This window comes from Triturus cristatus, chromosome 10 (assembly GCF_964204655.1).
Source record: "Triturus cristatus chromosome 10, aTriCri1.1, whole genome shotgun sequence".
In the NCBI taxonomy this organism is placed as follows: domain Eukaryota; kingdom Metazoa; phylum Chordata; class Amphibia; order Caudata; family Salamandridae; genus Triturus; species Triturus cristatus.
The window spans coordinates 904,402,835-904,416,528 of record NC_140593.1 but is presented as its reverse complement, the minus strand read 5'-3'; the positions used below and the strand labels follow the sequence as shown (position 1 = coordinate 904,416,528).

The window sequence follows — 13,694 nt, the reverse complement described above, 5'->3', positions numbered from 1 at the left end:
TGCAACACGTGCTCGCATTTTTGGTTACTTTTGCACCTCTTTGAGCTTGAAACTAATCTTTTTTTGTTAAAAACTACAGAGTATGTGGCAGATGATGGATTATTTGGCAAATCTAAAATTATGAGGGGAAAAAACTGTGGCATCACAATTGCACAATTACAGTGGGCCTGCTGTCAGTGAGCCTAATCAGCAGGCACATTTGACCACACACACGCACTATGCAGTGGGCATCATTTTTCTCTTGTAAATCTGCACATGCAAAAAGTGATTGTTCAAGATTACACCTACAAAGAACCGACTCAATTAATACATTGTGCATATGCCAGTGATGGTTTTGGGAGTGGGCAAAAGGCCCTAAACCTCAGAATTTTTAGGCAGGTGGTAGGGTCCGAGGTCGAAGGGCATAGTGTTTGGTCCACTGGATCCTGGGCATGGTTCTTAGGTTTTTTTATCCGTTAGTTATCAGGGTTAGGTCCCATTTTATTGTGTACGTCCCGGTTGGCATGGTCAGAAATAGCATCAGGCAATAGTTTTGTGGTGGAGTCATAGAAGTCCAAAATGATATCAAGCGGGCGCTGCTCATTTTACAATAAGCAGGCAGAGTCGACCGGCTTTCGGTGGGTGCGTTAGCGCAGGTGGCTTAACTGCCCAGGAGCGCAGGTCCAAAGGGGGGGGTGGTGGCCGCCGCCATGGCTTGTGGGTAAACTTCCCTCAAGGTACAAACAGGTGGGTCGAGTTTTGGCATGGCAAAAGGGTCTGCCCGTGGGTCCAGGGATCAGGCTCCGTGTTGAGCGCAATGGGAGATGCAGGTGTGGGGGCCGTCGGCAGTGGGCTCAGCGCGTTGCGCACCTTGAGGGCCACTGGCACGGAGCGGAAATGCGAGTAAAAAGAGGTTGCATCATCTGTGATGAAACGGATGCAACTGGCAGGGTGTTATGTTGCTGGGCCCGGCCGATGTTGCGCGGGGCCCAGGGGATAGCGTGCGGGACCTTGGGTGCTGGAGGGCAAGGAATCACTCAGAGCCAATGGTGGTGATTTTACTGGTTTCACAGTCGCAGCCCAAGAGAGCTTACGCACGCGCGTAACCCTCATTTATTCTACGCGTAGAGTCACATGACTCTACGTTGCCGTCAGCGCCTGTGTCGTCACCGGCGCAACATTACATTCCTCCCCAACAACATCAAAACAACAATGGTTGCCAACAAAAATCTAGAGTCCGTTCTCAGCCTAGTGCCACATCCCCGGCCAAAGTTCGGACCCCACACTAGCACCCAATAAATAAAATGAAACAGTCTTACGTTAGGTAGTCTCTCAGCCGGCAGGATGGCTCGGGATTGCCTCTCAGGCCGTATTGTGACAGGCCACGGCTCTGGGAGTCTCTGCATTCGCTATTCTGCAGGTTGGTAGGGGCCTCAGACCTCGCCGCGGATTCATCGGCCCGGAGGTGCGGAGTTGTCATTGAGTTCTCACCCCCTCCAGCTGTCCCGGCCTCTTCGAAGGCCGACCCCATCACAGCTCCACTTGACCTAGACTCTTCCACTGAGCTCGCGTTAGGACAGTTTTCCTCTTGGTTGGATGATTGTCCCGGTCTTTCAGGATGATATTTCTTGAAATGTGACACATTCCGCGTTATTCTTTCCCTCCCTCGAGTGGCCACAACATGGGTTCCCTGTACATGCACTACTGTCCATGGTTCCTTTTCAAAAGTCAGGTGAAATTTTCCACTCGTGACTCGGTTTTTGAGCAGCACCACGTCTCCACGTCGGAAATTGGGCGCTGTAGATCTTTGCCGAAGGCTGACATGTGCATGTGTTTTACGTCGCTGGGCATCTATTAGGCTGTCCCTAGGGGTCTCTGGCTGCCACGCCGGGTGATGAGGGATTGAGTCGGTGATTACTCGCCCCATTAGCAGGTGAGCCGGGGCTATGCCTGTTGTAGTGTGTGGCGTTTGGCGATAGCTCCTGAGAAACATGAAAATGGCCATTTCTAAGGACTGGGCCCTGTCATGCGCAATTCTGATTACCTTGTTGAGTGTTTGCATGAATCTTTCAGCCTACCCGTTTGCCTGGGGCCACCGGGGGGTGATTTTCCGATGGTGAATGCCAAGGGCCTGTAGGTATGATGCGAATTCTTGGCTTTGGAACGGAGACCCATTGTCCGTCCACAGCTTCTGCATGATGCCATGGGCCGCCATGATTTTCTCAATCTTTGGTATGATCTCCGTGGCGCTTAGTACTGACACTATTTCAACTTCAGGGTATTTGGAGTAGTCATCAATGGCCACCAAGGTGTGGCGGCCGTCCGGCAGGCTGCCAAAATCAAGGCTCACTCTAGACCACGGGTCCTCGGTCTGGGTTCTACGATGATCGGAGCAGGTCTGGGTATCTCCCCAGTTACTTGACATGCCGTGCAGGCTCGCACTGTAGCTTCCACGAGATCATCCATCAATGGGAACCACACCTTTGTGCGGAGCCGCGCCTTTGTTTTGACCAGTCCTTGATGCCCAACGTGTGCCAGGTCCACCACGCTTTGGGTCAGGGATGTCGGAATTACCAACCTGTGTCCCAACAGATACCCTGTGTTGTCTTCGGTGAGTTAGTCTCTGACGTGATACAAATTGTCCATCACCCTTTGTGCCGAGGCTGTTAGACTTTTCCATTCCTCCTTGGCTCTGTGCCAGCTGTTGCTCTGGATGGCTGCTTTGGCGCGCTGTATACATTCATCTTGGGTCATCGCATTCCGCAGTTGTTCCATGGAAATGGGTATGGGGCATGATCGGGCTGTGACACACCTAACATACTCTTCGGTGTCTGCTGCATCCTCCATTTCCTGCACCGTGGCCTTCCGAGGATGCCGGGACAGGTAGTCCGCCGGTTTTTGGACCCGGGCTGATACTCCACCTTACAGTTGTAGTTTTGGAGCTGCAGCATCCACTTTTCAATCCATGGTGGTGGTTTGGTCGAGGTTCCTGAGAACAGGGCCACTAGCGGCTTATGATCTGTCGCGACTACGAAAGGCTTCCCGTAGATGTACAAGTGGAAGTGGTGGCACCCCCAGTGAATAGTGATGGCTTCCTTCTCTATTTGCGAATACCTTTGTTCCGTTTCGGTGAGGGACCTGCTGGCGAACGCCACGGGGGCCCACTCTTCCTGAGAGTTCCTTCTTTGGAGGAGGACTGCTCCTAGCCCTACAGGGCCAGCGTCCACTGCTACTAGTGTCAGCTTCGTGGGGTCAAAAAACGCCAGGGTGGTCGCTTCTGAAAGGGCCTCCTTAATTTTCTCGAAAGCCTGGGCTTGCTCAGGGCCCCACTTCCATGTGATGGATTCCTTAGTCAGCTCCCTCAGTGGTGACGTCAAGTTGGCCAAGTCTGGGATGAATCTCCCACAGTAATTTACCATACCCAGGAAACTGCGGACTTCTGTGACATTGGTGGGAGCGGCAGCCTCTTTGACGTCCCGAACCTTCTCTGGGTCTGGGTTGACCCCTTCGGTGGAGAATATGTAGCCAAAGAATTGTAGTTTCTTGCATAAGAACTCGCACTTTTCCCGGTGAAGGATGAGGCCCGCTTCCCGTAACCGGCATAGCAATTGAAGAAGACGTTCATTGTGTTCTTGGGTGGTTTTGGCGTGTATCATTATGTCATCGCCTACATTGATGACACCGGGAATGTCCGCAATCAACTCCTGTATCACATTTTGAAATACCTCCGCGGCGCTGGACACTCCAAAACTCAATCTGGTGTACCTCCTGAGTCCCACATGTGTTGAGAACGTGAAGATGTTGCGGGAGGCCTCGTCCAGCACCAGTTGATGATATCCGGACCTCAGATCCAGTTTTGAAAACCAGCGAGCACCCGCCATTTCTCCGATGAGGTCGTCTATCGTGGGAGTGATGTGACGTTCCCGCTTCATCGCGACATTGGGGAGTCTCATGTCGACGCAGATTCTCACCGCGCCCGGTTGTTTGGGCTTTCGCGCGACGACGATCGGGGACACCCACGGAGTGGGACCAGATACCTTCTCAATTATCCCTGTGGCCTCCAGCTTCTTGAGCTCCTCTTCGACCAGGGGCCTCAGCCTCAAGTGGAACGCTATTTGCCGGTGTCTTAGGGCGACGGGCTGGACCGTTGGATCGATGTGAAGGTGGATTTCCTTCCCCTTAAACTTCCCTATTCCTTGAAAAACTTCTGCGAATTCTGCAAGGATGTGTTGGAGTGACTCTTGATGTACTCCGAAGGCAAATGTTACTACTCCCAGGTCCTCAGCCGCTCGGCACCCCAGAAGCATCCCCTGGCCGTCCTCGGTGACATAGACATTGGTTGTGATGGATTTTGAGCCGTGTGCGACGGTAATCCGGAACTGTCCCCGTATCTTCAAAGGAGCATCTTGCCCGTAAGCGAATACGGTGATGGTCGATGGGTGGAGAGCCGGTCGTGGATCCATGGTGTTTTGTAGGGTTGAGGCCATGATGTTGATGGTGGCCCCTGTGTCTACTACAGCAGTGACCTCCTGGGATCCTACCCGGATGCTGCATTGAGGTAGGCGTCTTGACTTTCTGGTGGCAGTGCCGATCATATGGACTTTGTGCACCACCCTCGCCTCCTCCTCATCATCGTCCATGTCACTGGGTGCTGGTTCTTCTTCTTTGAAAGTGTTCGCTACCTGGCGAGGCTTGCGATACTTCTTTGACCTACACACTTTTTCTAAGTGGTTAAATCGCCCACATCCTGAGCATCTTTTGCCTTTCGCGGGGCATTCAGCCGCCATGTGCGGTGGACCCCCACAGTATCCGCATGACTTGGTTTGTCCCGGAAAGGGTGTTCCTGGTCCTTTCCTGTTCCACCTCTGCGGAGGTTTGATCGTTACCGCGTTTACTGGTTCCGACTTCACTGGTGTTTGGAGAGCAGCCTCCATGTGTGCCGCCCGCGCTTTCGACAATTCGTTGGTCCGTCCTAGGGTCAGTATTTCTACTAGGGGCTTGCCGGACTCTTCTAGTATTCGTTCTCGCAATTTGGCCGACGCACATCCTTGGATTATCTGTCCCCTAATTTCTTCGGTTTCATCGCGAAATCCACAGGTAGTCACTAGATTCTTTAGTCGTGCGTGATACGTGTCTAACGATTCCTCCGGAAGTTGGCGCGCTTGCCGGAAGATGAACCTCTCATAGTCCTGATTGGCCATGGGCTCGAAGTGTTCGTTGAGGGCATTTATTAGCGTATGGTGGCTCTTTGGGGTGGCCTCAACTATCGTTTTGACGATATTGTGTATATCTTTGCCTCCCAGGTGTATCAGCATTGCCCACTTCTGGTCTTTATGGATCTTGGTGGCCTCAAAGAAGATACGCAGATGGTCTACCCAGTCCTTCCATCTGGCCGCTAACGCCGATGGCGACCCCTCCACTGTAAACGGCTCAATGGGTGGTATGGTGGTCATTGTCCTATCGTGTCTTGTCGCCCGGGTCCCTCCTGACCTTTATGGCCTTGACGTGTTGGGCACAAGCTTGCAGCTCCAGTACCCGTGGGCTGGCCTTCTCTGGGTGGCTCGCCCTGTTTACCCGCTTCTGATGGGAACCTTGCCTGGTGTGTCCTTTGTCCCCCTTAATGCTGGGCCCCTCCAAGGGTTCTGGGTGTTGCTACAACATAGGGGTGTGGGCCTGCTTGAAGATGGTGAGCCTGCTCCTGTGTTTGTTCCTTTATATTTCCTGTGTGTGGGCCTGTATTTTTTTGTGCTTTTCCTCCACCACACCACACAGCAGAGGTACTCACAGACAGTTGCAGGCAGACCTCTGCCCGGACGCTGACGAACCCACCACACGTTCTCCCTCCGTGAGGCCCGAGGCGATCAGCTGCACCGTCGGCAGCAGGGCCTGCACCACGTGGGTAGAGGGGTTGTGCTCTGGTCCGTCCCCGCCTGTCACGGGGCATAAACTCCGCCGATCACTCACGCGGATGGCAGCGGGTGTGCCGCGCCGCACTCCAATGGGGCCCCTGACGACCAACGCGCACTGGGGCACGAGCGCTGTGAGCGGAGGACAGCGCTCGCGGCCGCCACACCAGCACGCAAGTCACACAAGGGCACGCCCACCCTCGTCGCCAGTTTGTTATGTTGCCGGGCCCGGCCGGTGTTGCGCGGGGCCCAGGGGATAGCGTGCGGGGCCTTGGGTGCTGGTGGGCAAGGAATCACTCGGAGCCAATGGTGGTGATTTTACTGGTTTCACGGTCGCAGCCCAAGAGAGCTTACGCACGCGCGTAACCCTTATTTATTCTACGCGTAGAGTCACATGACTCTACATTGCCGTCAGCGCCTGTGTCGTCACCGGCGCAACATTACAGCAGGGGAAGTGGGTCGGGAGGCAGGGCGCATCTCCATTTTAGGCCCTTACCTTTTGTGTCCGGGCCAGTCGGAGCACACAGTGGGAAGGAGGCTGCAGGCCCAGGCCATTATGCAGCTGTTCCCCAGAGCTGGGCCTGTCTGGAAACGTGCCACCAGAGGGTGCGGTGACACCATTGGATCGCGAGGGGGCTGCCTACCATGACATCACGGAGGCGAGGCAACTGCAGGGCCTGTTTCCTCATAGGCAGGCCCTGTTCAGGCAAGTGACGGTGGGGACTGGGACAGGAGCGGGGTAGCCCACTCAGGGGGTGCCGTTCTCCTCCTTTGAGACAAGTACAGGGCAGGCTTTGAGTGCCAAAGCTGGTACATCGGTCCCCAGGGGACAGGGTGACATCATAGTGGGGGCATCCGGACAAGGGGAAGGAGGGTGCTTTCTGGTGCTGGGTGGGACTTAAGGGGGAAGGGCAGGTCCTTTCTCTTGTGGGTGGAGGAGCATGAAGCTCTAGTGCAGGTCGAACACAGGCATGAGTGCCAGGCTGTGAGGGTCGTGGCTTCTGACCCCCAGCCCCCTCCCAACTTCCTCCATGGTTTTGGTAGGGGCAAAGATTTTTCAAGATGGGGGCACAGGGTGATGAGTGTGGTGTCATATGCCTCCCCCTGGGTTTCCAGGGCAGGTAGGCCAGGGACAGTTTAGTGCCAACCAGGGGCCAGAGGTAGATGCGGAGGAATTGGTACATGCTGGTCAATCAGGAAGGTCTAGTACAGCATGTCCACTCCGGCCCAAGGACAGGGCATCTGTCCTACAGGCAGCTCTGGGACGGCGATGGACCACAGTCAAGCGAGCAAAGGCCAGACAGATGTGTCTGCCGTGCAAGGCTACGATCCTTCACATGTGTTATTTCAAGAGCAGTCTGGTGATGGTGGAGTAGGCGATGGGGAGGTGCTGGGCAGAGTGGGGACTGTGGGGTAAGGGATTGGGATTTTGAGGAGGAGGAGTTGGAAGAGGGTGAAATTGTGTAGGATGGAGAGTTGATGGAAGAGGGTGACTGCAAGAATAAATGTCGGAAGGCTCCTCCCAGAGGTCATAAGGGGTGGAGTTTGACTAATTTGAGGGGTAGTATTGGTGGTTTACAGGAAGAGGCGACAAGCTCAACGGCTGCTCTAAAGGAAAGAGCGTTAGGATGGATGGTTTCGGCATGGGTCTTGGTCTTAAAGCCAGGTAAGGCAGAATACATGGTAACAGTGGGGGGTTGTATAGGTCGAGGTTTAGGCTACGAGGTAAGATGCACAAGCACAGGGGGGGTACCAGGCTACGGCGGGATAAGTATCTCCAGGACCAACGTATGGGTATGGACGTAGTGGGAGACAAGGAGGAGGGGACGGCAGAACTGCGTACAAGGTCACAAGTCACAGGGACCAATGAAGGTTTGGAGGTGGAGGATGGGGACAAATAGGAGAGTAAAGAGGGGAAGAGGTAGTGAATGGCATACATGGGGATAACCAAACCACTGGGGGCGCATTTAATGGCTGTGACTAATGAGCGTATTTAGAAAGGAGAATATGTAGAGCTATTTGAGTTGCTACATCGGAAGATACAGGCTATAGAGGGCTGTAAGGAGAAGGATTATGAGTTGTCCTGTAGGCCCAGGGTATCAGTCAACACTGAAAATTGGACAGCAGATTTTCTAATATGCAAAAGAACCCAAGGTGTGGCAGTTGAGAGTTTTTGTGTTGGAGTGTTTGCGGGCGAACGGTACTTACAGGGTACAAAGCATTCCAGGAATACACAATTAAATTGCTGATGCTCTCTCTCTCAATTTCAGTGGAGGAGGTTCCGTGGGTTGCCCCCAGGGGTGGACGAGAGAAGACTGCAATGCCAGCTCACTTTTGGCCAGTAGGCGAGATCATGTGACGCAGCGGATCCTGGGTTCACTACGGACTCAATGCGTAAAGCTTATCGACTGGTGTGTAAGGATATTTAGCAGTCGGGGGCAGTGCCCCAGGGGAGTCCGGATGGAGGTCCAGCTTGCAGGGATGATGTGGTAAATGTTATCATGTCTTTGATTGACAAGAGTTTGTCGGTGGTCACGATAGCCAGTAAGTTGGGGACCATAGCCTTTTTTGGAAAGCTGAGGTGGGTATATGAGCCATCTGTGGGAGAAATGGGGAGCACATCCTTGAAGGGTGGTCACGAGATGGGGGTGTGGAAGACAGGTTGAGGCGTCCCATCACACTGCGCATTTTGAAGCAAGTGGTTGCAATGCTCTCAAGGGTGTGTTGGGTTGCATGGTAGATGCTACGTTTTACGATCATCATGGTGTGGCTGTTTCTGGAGCTTTTTGCTTTACAGAAATTGTTGGATATGCGGCACGCAAAGGGATATGTTGGTGTGAAGTCCGTATGCTGGAAGGGGTGGTGCAGGTCTGGATACCAAAGTCCAAGACTATCAGTCAGGCAGGGGCATGTGTGTGACAGTTTGCCCATGTGCTTGGTGGGTGATGTTGCGAAAGCAAGGTGGCGGAAAAGAAGAGATTTTTCTGCCCAAGAATGGTGTGCATTTTTCAGCTTCGTAGGAGTTGTGGGTTTTGTGGAGGGCTTTGGGTTTGGTGGGCTATGGTTCAAGGGATTTTGTGATGCATTCATTACAGATTGGAATAGCGATGGAGGCTGAAGGCAGGGGTTGGACAGCAGGGGAGATTATGCAGTTGGGGGTTGCGATCTGGTTGCTATCAGCGCTATTTGCAATTTGGGGTGGATGTTGCAGAACAATCACTAGCATGAGTTTATTTTCTCCTAGGTTGCATTGTGGACCCTCAAACAGGCCATAAAGAGGTTTGGATCTGCAGGCACTCTTTTGTGAAGTGGGTAGTGAGGCATGCAGTGTCAAGAGAAGGAGGAAGTCAGCGGAGTCTGCCGGATACGGCAGTACAGTTGAAGTGGTTTGGCAAAGGAAGCATGCGATGGCACGAGCGGTTGCCAAAATTGAATGATTTGATCAGGGGAACCCCTGGCCCGCACATTTTGTTGTTGTGATTAGGAGAAAATGACTTAGTCAAGATGAAAGGTTTGGCATCAGTAAATGCTATAAAAGAGGACTTATTGGAGATTAAGAAAGCATGGTCAGGCACGAATATAGTATTCAATGAGCTTATGCCACAGAGTATGGAGGGGAGCCAACAAACCAGGGACCATAGACAGAGCAAGTCAAAAAGTTAACAGATTTGGAAATTTTGTAAGGTGCATGGGGTTTTCTTTTTGGAACACAGCTACATTACGTATGACGCAGTAAAGTTTCAGAGAAGACGGGATTAATTTATTAGTTTATAAAGTGGAGCTGTCGCCGATGCAAAGTATGGGCCGCTTTTCTACCCGGCAGGACGCCTCTTTCAACCGTTTATCCTTAGCATCCCTTTTGAGTGTTTACATCGTAAACACCATTACGGAACTTTAACATAATTTATTATAATCCAGTATATTATATTATAATCCAACAAAGTTATCCGGGTCCATGAGAAATGTGCTGCTCCATTCCAGGTTTTTCTTTGAATTCTGGGAGTTTTAATCTTGTTTATTCCATTATAAAACTGGACCACAAGTCCCAGAATGCAAAGAAAAATCCTGGACAGAAGCAGCATATCATGGCAGCTATGCTCGTGCTACTGTGGTATAAATACACCGCTGACGTACGTCACCCTGTGCCTGCTTCACTGTTTTATGTGTGGCTGCTGGTCTGTATGCATTGATGCCTGCATACATTCGGCGTGCATGGCTGTTTGTCTGCCGGAGTCTGTGAAATTGAGTGCCCAAAGGCGTGTTGCTCTGTGTGCATAATGTATGCGTGCCTGTGCCAGACCTGCCAATTAATGAACGATTGTGGCATCAGCTCTTTTACACAGGGACGAGATGAGAGCCGACATCGTCTGGCACACGATGGCAACGTGCAAGTTGTAAAGTCTGCGTGTATAGATTGAAAAAAACTGTTTTCAACATGCACTTGGAACTACGACACAACCTGCTTTAACCCTCTGAGCTAACTTACTGAAACACCACTGCGCGCGCTCTTCTTTCGACCAGCGTTTACTTCGAGTCTAATTCTGAAGTTGAGACGAGTGCATGAAATATCACAGAACAAAGCTTTCGTTTGCCTATTTTTAATAAATATGTATTGGCTTGGGATTCATATTTAAACATAATCTACCCCCTTTCCTGCTCAGATAGGTAAGCAGGGAAATAAGCCACAGGGCCACCCCTATTTAGCCAATGCGCCAGTAGTAAGTAGCCTTTAATTGACTGAAGTGAAGAGTACTCACCAGACCTGCGTCAGACTCGAAGAGCTTGAAATAAGCCACACCGGGCTCTCGGTTGTAGATTTCGAGAGCCTTGGCTACGATTAAGGCATCTCGGCTACTTGCAGGAATGTTCTGGAGGGACGCCGAGGTGGCTATCGAAGTCCCGCCGAGGACCAGCGTGAGTATGAGGCACAGCTCCATGCCGGTGGCTGCAGCGAGATACGCGACTGGACTGGATATGGCCTCCGCCGTGCAGAAAGCCCCTTATATAGCCAGCTGTTTCAGCTCCCCTCGCAATGTCCCCTGGAGGCCTCACGTCGAAGACCACGTGCCGTTCAGAAAACTGAGAGTTAACGTGTTTTAAATACTTCGAATTAAGACACAGACAGGAAAGAACAAGTCAAGCAAAGTGCCCTAGGGGCAAAGCACAGTTTTTTTTTTGTAATATAAAATCGGAAATTCCTTGCAAAGTAGGTTGGATGTTTTGGAAAAAAGCATTACGTAGTGTTGGCACAGTTTCACGCAGCATACTTCCGCCGCAGCTGTCTGTTGAAGAAAAATATGTTTTGCGAGACCTGCAGTCTATTTTCTGGTTTACCCGGGGTGAAGAAACAGATCTGTTGTGCAGGAAACTTTCCTCCTCAGAGTGAACGATGGTGCCTCTCGCATCTTTTCCTGCTGAGTGTATATCTTTAAGGTTTGTTACAGTGGAACCCTCCATGTCATTATTTATAATGTGCATTCAGTGATTCATTTTTGCGTAGTTGCAGAAAGTGGTCATTTTTTGAGGATTGGGACTTATTTTCTATCGTCAGACTGTGACCTAGAGGAATAGAGAGAAAGTCAAAATGGGGGGAAAAGGAGAAATAGAAAGATAAGACAACAGAAGGACAAAGAGAAATACATTTGAGAATAAAATTACTCTAGGAATGAGATAAAAAGACAGTAAGTGTAGGCTGGGGGGAGAATGAGACAAGAAGTGAAACCAAGAATCGTCAGCCTTGGGGTTTAGTACCCTCTAAATATTGTTGCACCATTTGTGGTTTCTAAGAATTTTTTTTGAACTGCTTTGAACTTTCAATGCGTCTTTGCAGGTGACTACAAGGTGGTTCTCAAAATGTAGGGTGCCCTGCTAATGTTTGTGTAGTGTGTCATGTTTAAGAAAAGTACACATGCATCCCTTTTATCCTTCCTTCCTTCCCTGCTCCTTTCCTGGTATGTTACCCCCTTTTCCCTCCCATTGCTCCTTGATTCCTTCCTTCCTCTTTCACTCCTTAAATTCCTTTCTTTCATCCACCACTGCAGATCAAGACTTGTTAACATCCCTGAACAGCGCTTAGGCACCAAAGATGATGTCTTGAGGTAGTTTTCTTCTTTTCTTAAGGGCTGCAGCCAATAATTGACATGTAATGGGCCCCTTTCTCGTCCCTCCATGTTTGTTGTGGTATTCTGCAAGCAGCAGTCTTTGCTCCCTCACCTTTTAATCTATGTGCGGAACCTCTACGTTTCATAATGGATGACCTTAGCATTGAGTCCCAACAATACACATTGACTGTGACTTCAAACTCCCATCATGCTGGAAAAAACAGAGTTATCAATAGCTCAACACTTCCTCAGTCTGAATCCTGTGAAGACACAGATCATTCTGATTGGCTCATAATTCAAAATTGTCTGACCTCAATTACCACGCTGGGCATCGCCCTTAAGCTTGTAAAGTGTGCCCTACCTCTCCGCTCCACCCAAGCTAGTGAGTTCAGATTTGATCTTTCCATCCCTGACCAGGCCAGGGTTCAATACCATTTCAGGCTAATCAAAAATATTAAATCGTTGAACCCTGCTGCTGATGGTACAGTGGGCTCGCCTGGCTCAAATAAGGAAACCCTTTCACTTTGCATGATAAGGTAGGTAGTCTGTCTTTTTTTAAGGGATCCTTTAGGTGTGTGTGTGTGTGTGTGTTGTGAAACACTCATCATTTGCTTCCCTGAGTTGGCCTCAGTAATTAGTCTTTCTTTTTGGGGGAAACTTCACATTGGATGTGGGAACATGTGTGTGTTAGTGCAGCATGTGTCTGTGTTTGTGTGTGAGTTTGTTTGTGTGTGTGTGTGTGCGTGGATGTGTATGTTTGCTCATGTGTATTTTTTCTTGCTAACGGAGTCAAGGAAGAGATGACCCCTGAACCCTGGTCCTGTCACCTGACCCTTTTTCTGCCCATTGGTCCGTAATGCCACCACTGCTGAGTACATTTGAGGAAAGTACTCACCCCATCTATGTTCAGCCCCTGAAGGCAAGACAAGGATGACTTTGGTTAGCTGGGGTAAAAAGTCTCTCACCTGTTCCACAAAGTGTCTACTGTATGCTGAGTACTTCAACTGGCAGAGTCGCTTTAGTCTTTCATTTTCTTGGCTCTGGCTTGGCTACCACTAGCTTGCCCTACAGTTGTACTGCACAGAATACCTTTTCCCTAGGCAGGCCACTGGCAGGTGGTCAGAATCAGCTTATTTTCTTTTGTTTTAGGATTCTGTTTTCCTTTGCTTTTAGGGGCTTTTTACTGAAGCCCTTCCAAGGTGGAGTGTAGGATGCCCAGTGCAGTTGGCTATTTGTTGCATATGTTGACTCTTTAATTAAGAGGTGTAAGGGTCATTAGACAGGTATGGGACTATCCGATTCTTTCATAGAGTTAATCCAAGGCTATTAAGAATACCTGAACATGACAAGATTCTAAAGTTAATAACCATGTTGATTTATTCATAAATGTGGTACCATTACAGAAAGAAAAGGTAGTTAATTAATACATTAAGCAAACCGACATAAGGTCTGCCTCCAGATAAATACTTCCTAAAGCATGCTATTGGTTAAAGCTGCAAGTAATTAATTAAGAAAATAAAATCAATTGTTATGAAACATAAGAATGGAATGGTTTCTTAAACTACCAGCAGAGTTCAGTAAGGTGGCATTGATTTTGTTATAGTATTAACATCCTTCCTTCCGGAAAGCAGAACAGATGATACATTTTATAAACAGAGGCCATTGCTGAGGTGATATTTTCATTGAATTTCTGAAATAGAGAAAGACA

General features: G+C 50.1%; 1 protein-coding gene across 2 annotated transcripts in view; it reads right to left on the bottom strand.

Annotated features, from left to right (window-relative positions):
* Positions 1–11,015, bottom strand: part of LOC146796221 (cathelicidin-1-like) — a 65,102-nt gene extending 54,087 nt beyond the window's left edge. Inside the window, exon 1 of one of the 2 annotated variants that reach the window (XM_085628728.1) lies at positions 10,643–11,015. In XM_085628728.1, the coding sequence (XP_085484854.1) occupies positions 10,643–10,822 (180 nt within the window). In that variant the 5' untranslated portion in view covers positions 10,823–11,015. The remainder of the gene's footprint in view (positions 1–10,642) is intronic. The other variant, XM_085628727.1, reaches the window with a different exon arrangement.
* Between the last annotated feature and the right edge of the window lie 2,679 nt (positions 11,016–13,694).